Genomic DNA, 14,574 nt, shown 5'->3' on the forward strand with positions numbered 1-14,574 from the left:
TGTGGATGGAGAAAAGTCTTCCTCTGCATCACTCTTGCATACAGCATCTCCTTGTGTAAAGTGCGCCCAATGGTTGAACGATGCACAGTGACTCCATCTGCAGCAAGATGATGTTGTAGGTCTTTGGTGCTGGTTTGTGGGTTGACTCAGACTGTTCTCACCATTCGTCGCTTCTGTTTATCCAAGATTTTTCTTGGTCTTCCACTTCGAGCCTTAACTTGAACTGAGCCTATAGTCTTCCATTTCCTCTGAGACAGCTTTCTGTTTCCTTCCCCTAAACCATGATGGTGACCAATCTTTGTCTTCAGGTCATTTGAGAGTTGTTTTGAGACCCCCATGCTGCTACTCCTCAGAGAAAATTAAAAGAGAAGGGAAACTTACAGCTGACCCCCTTAAATTCTCTTTCTCATAATCGGATTTATGCACCTAATTTTTTTTAAATTATTGTGCACTTTCGGTAAATCCAATAAACTTAATTTCACTTCTCAAATATTACTGTGTGTGTCTCCTATATCCTAGGTTCTCAACGTGTGGTACGCGTACCCCAGGGGTACTTCTGATGGGTCCAGGGGGTACTCGGGCTTGATATACTTAACCAAGAAGAACAAATTTAGAGTTTTAGAAAATGACAAATCTTATTTAAACAACGCCAAATTAGTATTTTAGCTAATTAAAAGCAATAGTCAATGCTTGGAAAATTGTTTAGAATCAATTATCTTGTACCACGATTAAATATATATTTGTCAAAGGGTACTTGTGATTGTTATAATGTTTACTATGCTGGGGGTACTTGAGGAGTACAGTGTTGTAAAAAGGGTACATACCAATAAAATGTTGAGAAACACTGTCCTATATGATATATTTAACTGACATTTTTTATCATAACAACCATCGATTTATACAGCAAAATCATGACGTTTAACAAGGTTGCCCAAACCTTCGCATCCCACTGTATCTATCATCTGAATGGAAATTGATGTGTAACAGAGTTTTCAGCTATAGAACTGTTCCACTGTGTCTTACACAAAGATGTGAACAATGCTCATACAATTGAATGGGCAGTGAGTTTACATGCAGTAATATCGCATAAAACAACACACACGCAGCTTGATTCACAAAGCCGTCGTTTGCGCGCACACGTAAATCTTTGCACGCGCAAACCTTTGTGCGCGTCACATTCCATGCTAAATGCATAGCACGGCTTTGTGAATAAAGCTGCAGAAAGTTGAAAAGAATATTTTTTTTTTGATCAAGAAAAACAAACGATTATCCCATTTTTTTCAATAAAAATCCGATCGAACATATTGGAAAAATCTTTATATTGGATTGGAATACGGAATAATTGAACAAAATTATCTAATCGAAAAAATATGAAAAAATTGTACCATGTATGGACACCATTAGGCTAAGTTTCAATTTGTGTGTTCTTTTCCATTAATTTTTGCAATGAAAAATTGCATTACTATGCAAACCAATGATTGCGAATGGGCTAGTTTGCATGCAATGCAATTTTTCATATGTGATTGAATGAAAGCCTGCTGCATTTATTGCCTTCTGTGTGCACGTTTTTAAACTTGTCATATTGTCATCAGGCAGAACATGGGCCTTTGCATAAAATTGCACACGAAAATGCACATAAAACGCATATACAATAGCATGCAGGTTTTGTTTTTTTCCAGAAAATCGGTTGTAATTTTCCTAACTCGAAAATGCTACCCTACAGTGGAAACGTAGCCTAGAAAGAAGCATAATCAGGGTGTGTATTCAATACTATGTGACAGTCAAGCCTGTTTTAAAATTGTTCTATTTAAATACTGTTCATACAAATATTTAAGTTGCTATTTTATATTGATTGATTACTATATCTTATATGCTAATTAATAAAGACCAGTATGTTGCTAGAATTCTTTGTAAATGTATTTCCCAACCATTTAAACGTTTTATTAAATATTTTAGCTGTGCCAGATTATTTACATGATTTTTTTTTTTTGCATTTTCTGATTCCATTTATTTTCTAAATAGTGTTGTTAGATCCAGCCACATCAAATACTACTTCAACAATAGCATGTGAGGCAGATGAAGAATGGAAACTGAAAAATGATGACTACGGATGCTACTGCAAGGATAAATATGAAGTTTCTGGTATGTTTAACTGTCTCTCTCTCTCTCTCCATCTCTATCTTTATTAGGACTGTAACATTCCCAAGCCATGTGAAATGATTTAAGTTCCACATGGTTACTATTTTAATCCCTTCTGGACCGGTCGATGCTGGCTCTTAACTGCTTGCCGACAGCGTCACGCCGACAGGCGTGGCCGCGGCGGCAGCCCCAGGACCAGCTAACGCCGATTGGCGTAAAGTCCTTGGGGCTCGCAGTGCAGGCAATTGCACGCACGCTGCGCGCGCATCTCCTCTTAGTGGGCAGAGCAGAGCTCCGCCTTCAGTCTCCGAGCAGCGGTTGCCGTCTAATTACATTGTACAGCACTGCAATCTGCAGCAGCAGCACTGGGGACAGCCATGTGACACGGCTGTCCCCATGGGACACTAGAGAGCGATCGGCTCTCATAGGCAGAGCTCCGCCTTCAGTCTCCGAGCGGCGGTTGCCGTTTGGGAGACTGTTAGACAGAGTAATCGCCGTCTAATTGCACGTACAGCGCTGCGATCTGCAGCAGTGCTGTACTGGGAACACGGCTGTCCCCTCCTGAGGCACAGACGTGATCGGCTGTCATAGGCTGAAGCCTATGACAGCTGATCATGGGGATTGGCTGGCGGGGGGAGGGAGGAAGGAGGGTATACAATGAAATTTAAAAAAACACACTTTTTATAAAAAAACCCCCATAAATAAACAAACACAGACAAACAAATGGGAGATCAGACCCCACCAACAGAGAGCCCTGTTGGTGGGGAGAAAGGGGGGGGGGATCACTTGTGTGGCTCGTGTGGCCCTGCAGCTTGGCGTTAAAGCTGCAGTGGCCAATTTAATGAAACATTTCCTGGTCTTTAGGGGGGGTTAACACCGCGGTCCTGAAGAGGTTAAGGAATGAAGAGATAAAATAACTCTCACACTGTGTGGAGATAAGTTTTCTCTTGCCTTATTATCTCCAGCATGATCTTATTGAATTGCGGCCATTGTTTGGTATTTCTAAGTCAGTGATGGCTAACCTTGGCACTCCAGCTGTGAAAAAACTACAAATCCCATCATGCCTCTGCCTCCCCGAGTTATGCTTAGAGCTGTCAGAGTTGCAATGCCTCATGGGACTTGTAGTTCCACCACAGCTGGAGTGCCAAGGTTAGCCATCACTGTTCTAAGTAATACTGGTGACTTTAATCCAGGCACTTTCCACTTTTTACATACAGACCCACTCAAGCCTCAGTGGAAAAAGCTGAGCCCAATCGGGTCCATGCCACCGGATATGTGCAAGCCGCCTGAATTCTGGTTACAAGATTGGCATAGAATGGTCCTAGTCATTACAGAGTGAAGTGCTTTAACATGAACATTTCATAATCTTTTGTGTTCCAGCGGTTTCGGATATAACTCCAGAGCTGACCTGTGATATGACAAGAATGGAGGCTTCCTTCCATAAATGCCAGCTGAAGAGTCTGAACCTCAATACCAGCAGTCTTATCCTGAGGGATGGCAACTGCTTTGGATACCAGGATAATCCAAGCACAAATACGTTGTCTATTCTGTCTCCTCTTCAAGTAGGAAGATGTGGGCTACAAGTATACGTAGGTGGAGTTTCTATACACATTCTATACTTTATGTAGTAATTCTATGGCACTGAAATCTTCCACAGCAGTTTACAGAACAAATAGCCCTGTTACATAGTAGTCTAAAGCCAACTTTGGGGGAAGCCAGTTTGTATGTTTTCGGTATGTAGGAGAAAACTGGAGAGGCACTGCCGAGAGGAAACCCATGAAAACATGGGGGTGGAGGGGGGTATACAAACTCCATGCAGATAGTGTCCTGACCCAGTGCCAGGGACCCAGCAGGGCAATGTGAGAGTGCAATGCACTATGTCCTCGTGCCACACCTATACTTGTTTTGTTTCTTGTTTTCTTTATGTCAAAGGAAATATACCCATTATTTGGCAATGAGCTTGAAAGAAGTCACTGAGAAGGGCATAAAGAGATGATTTGCATATTCGGGAGTGGTGCATCATGGGAAATAACAGTTGCTCACTTACAATTGAATTATAGCAAATACCTTCTGTTTTAATAAAGCAAAATTACAATTTAGAACTAGAAAATGTATACAGCTAGTAAAGTGGATTTCCAGAGTTTTATGTTTATCCTAAGTCAGTCAGGTGGTGTTTATTTACACAATACTGTACCCAATTCAGTCAGTGGAGATGGGCGACAGCCACTTGCCAGATGTTATGTGACAGTTTTGAATCATATGGCTCCTGCCAGCAGCGTCGCTAGGGCCTTTGATCTGGGGCACTGCCCACGAACCTGTTACTATGGTGCCCCAGATCACACTGAGCGGCAGGAGGAGGCACTTGGCAGAACAGAGGGGGAGCGGGCATAGCGTAGTTAACCATCTTAGCGGTATGGACGAGCTCAGCTCGTCCATCACCGCCGATGGCTGCCGCTCAGGCCCTGCTGGGCCGATTTTGTTAAAATAAAAAACAGCACACGCAGCCGGCACTTTGCCAGCCGCGTGTGCTGCCCGATCGCCGCCGCTGTGCGGCGATCCGCCGCGAGCAGCGACAAAAGAGGGTCCCCCCAGCCGCCTGAGCCCTGCGCAGCCGGAACAAATAGTTCCGGCCAGCGCTAAGGGCTGGATCGGAGGCGGCTGACGTCAGGACGTCGGCTGACGTCCATGACGTCACTCCGCTCGTCGCCATGGCGACAGGAGAAGCCAAACACGGAAGGCTGCTCATTGCAGCCTTCCGTGTTACTTTTAGCCGCCGGAGGCGATCAGAAGAACGCCTCCGGAGCGCCATCTAGTGGGCTTTCATGCAGCTAACTTTCAGTTGGCTGCATGAAATAGTTTTTTTTTTATTTAAAAAAAACCCTCCCGCAGCCGCCCTGGCGATCTTAATAGAACGCCAGGGTGGTTAAAAACTCACCTTCCGATCTCCGCAGGCACAGCTTCCATCTTCTTCCGACATCCTCCCCTGGCAATCCGTCGCCTTGGTTACAGCGCCCCCTGTGATGACATCACAGGGGGTGCTGTTACCAATGTGAGGGACGCCGGGGGAGTAAGTCGGAAGGAGATGGAGACTGCCTGCGGAGATCGGAAGGTGAGTTTTTAACTACGCTATGCCCGCTCCCCCTCCGCTCCGCCCAACGCCCCGCCTGCTTACTCGGGGGGAACCTTCCTATCTAACCTACACTAGGGGCATCTATCTATCTAACCTACACTGAGGGAAGCTACCTATCTAACCTATACGGGTGCATCTATCTATCTAACCTATACGGGGGGCACCTACCTATCAAACCTATACTGGGGATGTCTATCTATCTAACCTATACTGGGGGAACCTACCTATCTAACCTATACTGGGGGCACCTACCTATCTAACCTATACTGGGGGCACCTACCTATCTAACCTACACTGGGGGCACCTACCTATCTAACCTATACTTAGGGAACCTACCTATCTAACCTATACTGGAGGAACCTACCTATCTAACCTATACTGGGAGTACCTACCTATCTAACCTACACTGTAGTCACCTACCTATCTAACATATACTGGGGGAACCTACCTCTCTAATCTACACTGGAGTCACCTACCTATCAAACCTATACTGGGGACGTCTATCTATCTAACCTATACTGGGGGAACATACCTATCTAACCTATACTGGAGAGCCTACCTATCTAACCTATACTGGAGACACCTACCTATCTAACCTATACTGGGGGCATCTACCTATTTACAGCCAAGCAAAGCCCCAGGGCCCCAGTCCTGCAAAGCACAGCCCCCAGCAAAGCAAACCCCTCAGCCTAGCAAAGCCTCCTGGTCAGCCCATCAAAGCGTACAGCCAAGCAAAGCCTAGTAAAGCCCCCAGGCCAGCAAAGCCCCCAAAATGCCCCCAGCAAATTGCCCAGCCCAGCAAAGCCCCCAACAAGTCACCTAGCAAAGCCAGGCGGGCTCAATATCACTGCCAGCCAAGCTGGCACAGCATCACCATCAGCCAGGCCGGCACAGCATCACTGCCAGCAATGCCAGCACAGCATCACCACCAGGCAGGCCAGCACAGCATAGCATAACCACCAGCCAGGCATCCCAGCATAACCGCCAGCTGAGTACAGCGCATAGGCCGGCCAGCCAGCCAAAGACAAGACAGAAGCCAGGTGAGAGGCTTATTTATGTGAAATACTGCCTATTGAATATATTTAAGTTACACCACTGCTATGTTCATGTACATTTGGCCCCACCTATGACCATGCCCACTTTCCGTGGCATGACCACGCGCACGTAATTGGTGTCAAGGGGTGCCCAAGATCTCCCAGGGACCTAGAAATGCCCCTGGCTTCTGCCAACTGTCTTTGTGAATGCCTCTGCTTGGTGCATCATGGTGGAATCATGGTTGGATAACAGCTGAACTGTGTGAGCTACACAATGAAGTCATCCATATGAACTAGCCCTAGTGGGCCTAATGTAAGAAAAATCGTAATATTTTGTTACTTAAGCTGGCAACTAACGGTCCAATTTCTAGTGAAAAACCGTTCGAGCGATCAGAAATTCTGATCGGACGAAAAATCGTTCACTACACCATCAACTGACCAATCATTGCTTCCTATCTATCACGACCACCAAGAAAATCCAAATTTTCGTTCGACGAAAATTCATTCGGGCGACATTTTTTTCACTCGTTCATAATCGATTGTGTCCACCAATGGAGATTATTTACAACCAATCCGATCAGAATTTCTGATCGCTCGAACGATTTTTCGCTAGAAATTGGACCGTTAGTGGCCAGCTTTAGACCACTTAAAAACTGCAGTGTTGTTGTTTTTTTTTCAGAGAAAAACTTTTATTTTTATATTAATATTCATGGAACAAAAGAGGGACTACCCCATTAGTATGCAATAATTTATCCCATATAGGAGAGGAGTACAGTAAAAAATATATAATCCTATACTATACACATTGAATTGTACAAACATGCTAGATTAACTTTGGCTGGAGCAGCTGAGGAAGACCGCCCCAGACAAGAGTCTAGCATGTGTATGAGAGGCCCCCATATCACCTTAAAGTACACCTGAATTATATTTTTCAAATCGGTTGGTCAATCAGCTGCCAAGTCAATTAATTTATGGCCACTTTTAACAAAAATATTTCAGAAATCTTTTTTTTGCATTGATATAGATCAGCTTTAACCAGTTAAGTACCAGCGGTCTCTGCCCCCTTAAGGCCCAGAGACCGCTGGTACAAGAAACGGCGGAATACCGACGACCCGCCGCACATACCTGTCGCAATCTCCGTCACTGCCGCACGTCGGGAACCAGGGCCACCCACTCTGCCGTCTCTATGACAGCAGAGTTCCTGTGAGCCAGTCAGTAGCTGCTTTCATTGGCTCCTGACCCTGCCTATAAATGTAAGCCAATGGGAGTTGCTTACGTTGATAAATGAAATTGGCTCCTGACCCGCTCACAGGGCTCTGCCGTTGTAGAGACAGCAGAGCGAGTGAGCTGCAGTGGGGAGACAGTGGCAATCGTCGGCAGCGATAAAAGCGGCAAGAACGTGCGGCATTGGTGGATTGAAATCTACGCCCTGGCAGCCATGTAGCCATCAAAACAGGGCGTAGATTTCAATCATTAAGGTCCTTAAGTAGTTAATGATGTATGATAATGCAAAAATGTTACATTAAACCTTCAATAAATTCTTGAAAATGTATTTAGAACAATTGTGTTCCAATTTACCTTATAGACAAATGCAACACACGCCATATATGAGAACACCCTACATTTCACTGTGAAACAGACCAGCATCATCACAAGAACTGAGAAGCTCGTTTTTACAGTTTCTTGCGCTTATCCACTTGATATGGTTATCAGTTTGAACACGGTGATCAATCCAGTATTGAGGTATTTTTGCTTTTTCACCTGTGTAGTATCTGGGCTGTAATTGGGGCTTTTAATCTGATTTTATTATATTAGCATTTCCTAAACGGCTGAAAACTTAAGAAAAAAAAAAAGGTTATTAGATAGCAACGGTGTGCGACCATTGTCTTGGCTTTACTGGATCATAGCAAGGATTTCTAAAAAAAAACTAATAAGAACTAGTACACCCCTGCAGTGTGAATTCGCTGCAGTTCTATGAATGCAAAAGTATTCATGTGGCAGCTATTTCAGTCTTCCATACCAATTAACACATGTACCCCACCTTTTACACCTCCCATTTTCCTACCCCATCCAGCCACACTCCTTGCAAGATATACAGCAGATCCATGCATAGGCAGAACAGTACTTGTGTGAGTGCATGAACTGCACATGCTCAGTACATTGACTAACCTGTACATGGCGTTAGGAGACTGTGCATGAGTTCCTGACAGTCTCAGCCACAGGACACCGACCTTGCAGGTATACAGGGGTCAGCACATTTTGTTAAAGTAACTTTTTATTAGGTTAAAAAAGGCAGATATTATATTTATTTAGAACATATTGGGGATTATGTTTCTTTTCTTTCTATGTTTATGCTAACTTCAGTTTGCTTTATTAACTTATTCCTTAATCCTAACTGTACCATGAAGTACTCAAATTATAACGCCATGCTCATATGCCCGTGGCAAAAAAAATTGGAATCAGAACTTCTACATTGAAATGCAGGCAATGAAAATTACTAATTTGTGTACAAATGCAAATTTGTGAGAGCATATGGGCCCATATCCTACCAACTATTCCCCCAAGGAGATATTTTCAAACTATAACAATAAAATACATTTAAAGCTCCCAAAATGCAAGGACATACTCAAAATGCTTTTACTTGCTTTTTAGTACTTTTCAATTGCTAAGTGCTGAAAATGATGAAAGATAAGATGAAAAAATATCTCCTGGGAGAAATCTCAGCAGAAAAAGTTAATTGGATAAGGCCCCATATTAACCATAGGACAAATAGCTTCAGACAAGACATGATAATTCAGACAAGACATGATACTCTGAATCCAAGTCTTCAGCTACACTTTGAAGTGACTGTCCTGAATTTAGCATGCAGACCAGGGGACAGAAAGTGGCACCTACCACTGAAACAGTGTTCTCTTTTGTAACAGAGGTCGGTGGAGAGCCTATGTGATCAAGTAAACCTAGCCTGTTTTGTTAACTTAGTAATCTAAGTACTCAAATTCTACTTTTTGTGTGAAAATATATTTCTGCAGCTATTAATTATCATGTTTTAAATTTGTAATCATGGGGTAAGAAGCCACTTTCTAAAGAAAGTTAGTTTCAAGGATGGTTTCCTGCTCTACACATTACATCATTCTGCTGTTCAGCATGGGCGTAACAATAGGCCCTGCAGCCCCTGCTCCCGCGGGGGGGCCCGGGCCCCCCCCGGGCCCTTCTCTGGGCTGTTTTGTGGGGGCTGAAGGGGTGGCAGCATGAGGGGAAAGCCTTGGCCACAGTCGGCAGGGAGAGAGGAAGTTCCCCGCCCTCTCCCTCACCTCGGGGCTCTCCCCTCTTTGCTCCCCTCCAGCTAGTTACAGTGTGGGCAGCGGCGGGCAGATACATACCTTCTTCCGTGCGTTCCACCGCATACTCCTCGCTCTAGCGGCTGACGTCACTTCCAGAAGTGACGACACTTTCGGAAGTGACATCAGCCGATAGAGCGAGGAGTATGCGGTGGAACGCATGGAAGAAGGTATGTATCTGCCCGCCGCTGCCCGCTGCCCACACACTGTAACTAGCTGGAGGGGAGCGCAGAGGGGAGAGCCCCGAGGTGAGGGAGAGGGCGGGGAACTTCCCCTCTCCCTGCCGACTGTGGCTAAGGCTTTCCCCTCATGCTGCTACCCCTCCAGCCCCCACAAAACGGCCACGAGCGGGCCCCGGGGAGGGGGGGGGGCCCGCAATGAAATTCTGCAGGGGGGCCCGGTGGGGTCTAGTTACGCCCCTGCTGTTCACCCTACAAAGATGGAGGCACAGATTGAATCCCTTTGAGAAATTACAGTCAACCGATACTCAATGACAGTCTGCAGTGTATGAAAAGGCTGTTGACTAGTGTCCTGAATACATACTTTAAATAGAGTGTATGTACAGACAAAAATGCCTACATAGATTTAGAAGTACACTTGAGCTTAAAATAGGTATTTAAAGAGAATCTGTACTCTAAAATTTTTACAGCAAAAAGCATACCATTCTATTCATTATGTTCTCCTGGGCCCCTCTGTGCTGTTTCTGCCACTCTCTGCTGAAAACCTGGTTTGTAATTGCCAGTTTTAGGCAGTGTTTACAAACAAACTAACCAGCTTGTGATAGGCTCACATAAGCAGAGTGTGTGAGTCATACAGAGCCTGCAGGGGGCCTGGAGGGTGTGTGTATAGCTTCTGCCAATGACAAGCAGTGCAGCACATTCCACACATTCCAGCCTCTGCCGACAGAGCCGACAGAAGAGAGAAGATTAGATCATATAACAGAGATAACACAGCTACTGTGCAATTAGGAAAGGCAGCAGTAAGCCAGAGCACATTAGAACAGGCAAAGGAACTTATAGGATAGAAGAACTAAGGCTGAAAATTTTGTTACAGAGTCTCTTTAAATAATTTGCCATTAGATTGCATACATTTTAAAGCCTCACTTGACTCACAGCAAAACATAGTGGGATTTTTCAAAAGTTTTGTTCCTCCTTGTCCATATTTGATGGACAGTGCACTATGTTGCAGATGCAAGCAGTTACAGAAGGCCGGGTCTCACGCACTTGGCGTGGGGGATGAAAGGACCAGGGGCAGCACCAGCAAATAGTACAGAATACAGAAGGCAGCCTCTCACAGTACTCATTTCTTAATTATTGATTGACCAGCGCCCTGAAAACAGCAGTGGGTACAGGACTCACTTTTACGTGTTGCTGACCCCACCCAATGTCCAATTGTGAGCCACTTTTGACAATGTGTGTGTGGTGGTTAGCTCCCACCACGCCCATCACCTGTAGATCGCTTGATTGACCAGTTCCCCGTGTGACGTGATTGATTCACTTCATATTGCCATGGAGACCTCGGCACTAGCCGCCCGCAATAGAGGACACCAGCGGCCCAAAAATGTTTGGGTGGGTGTGTGTGTGTGTGGAGAGAGGTGGTAGGATACGGTTTCGGTTAGGGCGGCTTGTAATAATCGGCCTTGGGCGGTAAGAAGTACAAATCCGGCCCTGTATATATATATATATATATATATATATATATATATACTGTATATATACACACAGACATCACTTCCTGGTTAGCGGCCAAAACTAGCGACTAAAAGCCAGGTTTGCGTCGGGGAGTATGCTTTAATGTTATGGATAAGGATAAGATTGAAGATTAGAGCTAGGTTTTACAGTAAAAATCAGAGGAGTTCTTTGGTAATCATTTCAAGACTATTATTAGTCTGAAGTTAAGGACTATGTTAGGGGGTGACTTTTGATGCATAGTGTGTTCATATACTGACAGATGGCATTCTGTTATAAGATCATCAGAGGCTCCTAATACAGTAAAACCCCTAATATTCGGCAGAGGTGGGGATCACCTGATGCTGGATATGTGTGCGTGCTGGTTGCTTGAGAAGTCAATCAAATAACACCTTCCCCCAGTCAGAGTTGTGCACAGCGGATAGGACTTACAAAACCTATAAAGCTAGTCAAATCTATAAAATGTCTAAAGTGGTTTCAGGGAATGCAGCATAAAACAATGCAATCTCTCCATCCAGTTTGTGTTATGGAATAACTGACAGATCAAACCATATTTATGTAGGGCCCAATTCAGAAGGTCTGAACCGCATCAGCATATCTGTTCAGTGTTTGGCATCTGTGAATGGATGTAAATGTCTGGACTTTGGTACACCTTTAAGGTGGCCACTAATAATGATCCAATCCTTTTCATCCAATTTTACCAAATCTATGTAGTATAAGGGTAAATCTAGTGAATACATTGAGTGGATAATTTAGGCAGGTTGCATCAGTAGTGGCCACCGTTAGAAATGTAAAACACAGATCAATTGTGAATTATGTACTGTAGTTGCATTTGGTGTAAGGAATTAATTTAACATAAAAACTTAATGAAATTTGATACAATTTTTGGAAATTCAGCAGTTTGAAGATTAGACCTAAATCAATTGTTGCTGTGCTGGACCATATATATATATATATATATATATATATATATATATATATATATATATATATAATTTTTTTTTATTTTACAGCTCCACAAATTTCAGCATTGGAGGAACTGGAGAATTTACGGCAACCATGGCTCTTTATAAAGACAGCAGCTACACTTCTCCCTATGGTGCTTCACACGTGACTCTGTCATCCAAATCTATACTGTATGTTGGAGTCTTTATACAAGGAGGAGACACTTCTCACTACAACCTGGTTATGAGAAACTGCTATGCAACCCCATCAGCCCGCCGAGATGATCCTGTAAAATATTACATCATCAAAGACAGGTAAACTGGACATGTGAGAGGAGCAATGTGCTCATATCAGGTAAAAGATGTAATTGCTGTGTCATGCTTCTTCAGAGACACTACTGCGAATTAACACAGGGCATTTATGAAAAGAGTGAAAAAAGGTTTTAGACATAATATGGGACTCCTATATATGAACTGTATCAGATCCCCATAAATGGTATTAGTATTCTTATGCTAAGTGGCACTGAAGTTGCCCACAAGAAGTCATAGAAAGAATCTGATACAACTGGCGCCCTCTAATGTAGTGTACAAGCATCCAGATCATTCCACCCTGGTTCCAAACAGGGTGCAGTTAATGTAAAAGTTTCACTAATAAATAGACTTTGGCACTTTACTCTGTAGCTTGTAATCATTGGAGACTAAAATATAATAATAACAAATACACAGATAATAAAAACCCATATCCTGGTGGAGGACCCTTTAATGAATAGATGCAATATTTAACCACCTGGGCGGTATGGACGAGCTCAGCTCGTCCATCACCGCCGGAGGCTGCCGCTCAGGCCCTGCTGGGCCGATTTGCGCCAAATAAAGTGCAGCACACGCAGCCGGCACTTTGCCAGCCGCGTGTGCTGCCCGATCGCCGCCGCTCTGCGGCGATTCGCCGCGAGCAGCGGCGAAAGAGGGTCCCCCCAGCCGCCTGAGCCCTGCGCAGCCGGAACAAAAAGTTCCGGCCAGCGCTAAGGGCTGGATCGGAGGCGTCTGACGTCAGGACGTCGGCTGACGTCCATGACGTCACTCCGCTCGTCGCTATGGCGACGGTGTAAGCAAAACAAGGAAGGCCGCTCATTGCGGCCTTCCTTGTTTATTCTGGGCGCCGGAGGCGATCGGAAGAACGCCTCCGGAGCGCCCTCTAGTGGGCTTTCATGCAGCCAACTTTCAGTTGGCTGCATGAAATAGTTTTTTTTTAATTTAAAAAAAACCCTCCCGCAGCCTCCCTGGCGATCTTATCAGAACGCCAGGGTGGTTAAGTGGCTAATTGTAACGTTTGCGGGTTTCTATTTCCGAGGTCAGCACACAAGATGCGCGCTGACACAGCGGAAATCCTCCACAAATGTGTAATTAGGAGAACCCAGGTTAGGTGCAATGCACCAGCAGAGGGCAATTTCCACCGACAGATGGAGTCGTGGAGTGCAGAGGAATAAACCCTCTGCGCTGCCACAAATGCCAGATGGAAATTGTACAGATAACGGCAATGCAGGGCTGAACAGCCCTTAAAGAGAAAGAGCACAGAAACAGGATGAATGTGTGTCCACCAAACTAGTCGCCACACAGAGACGGTGAACACACATCAGCAGAAGCAAAGCAAGAACGCAATCGCAAAGAATGGCGATTGCCAACAGACACCAGACAGAGAAGGACAGAACAGGAGAGTAGCAAAGGCACAGCAAAAAACAATGAGAAAATAACGAAAATAACAAACGCTAGCTAAACGCGAACACCGCACTCATTCGCAACAGCGAACGCATTAATGGCGCGGTCTCCGCACGAAAAGCGCAACAGAGACAAGCACGCCACCCTGACTAACCAATGACAGACAAACACAAAATAGAGAACGTGAACGCTTGCTAAACGGTTACCTCACCGAGCCTACAGCAAGCGTTTGTATCAGACAAGACAGACAAACGGAAAATAGGAATATGGTAAATAGGATCCACCGCTCTTCCGCCAGAGCGACTGCGATCCGGGTTCAGGAATAGGCTTAGCAGGATCCACTGCTCTTTCCATCAGAGCGAATGCAATCCCGACAGACAAACAGATGGGGCTACCAGTAGCAACCGCTGCTCTGGTTAGCACCCCTGAGGCAGAACACAGAAGGAGGCATTGCCTCTACCACTAGGGCAAGTGCGATCCAGACAGATGAACAGAAGGGGCTACCAGTAGCAACCGCTGCTCTGGTTAGCACCCCCAAACAAACAGAACAATTTCCTGTCGACCACCGCTGGCGACAGGACAATCGCA

At 44.9% G+C, this 14,574-nt stretch overlaps 1 protein-coding gene across 3 annotated transcripts in view; it reads left to right on the forward strand.

Moving 5' to 3' along the window:
* Positions 1–14,574, forward strand: part of LOC137524661 (uromodulin-like) — an 82,238-nt gene that overhangs the window by 40,392 nt on the left and 27,272 nt on the right. For 2 of the 3 annotated variants that reach the window (XM_068244781.1, XM_068244784.1), the window contains 4 exons: positions 2,023–2,142; positions 3,520–3,728; positions 7,889–8,046; positions 12,343–12,588. In XM_068244781.1, coding sequence (XP_068100882.1) covers positions 2,023–2,142; positions 3,520–3,728; positions 7,889–8,046; positions 12,343–12,588 — 733 coding nt within the window. The remainder of the gene's footprint in view (positions 1–2,022; positions 2,143–3,519; positions 3,729–7,888; positions 8,047–12,342; positions 12,589–14,574) is intronic. The other variant, XM_068244783.1, reaches the window with a different exon arrangement.

This window comes from Hyperolius riggenbachi, chromosome 7, assembly GCF_040937935.1.
Source record: "Hyperolius riggenbachi isolate aHypRig1 chromosome 7, aHypRig1.pri, whole genome shotgun sequence".
NCBI lineage: Eukaryota > Metazoa > Chordata > Amphibia > Anura > Hyperoliidae > Hyperolius > Hyperolius riggenbachi.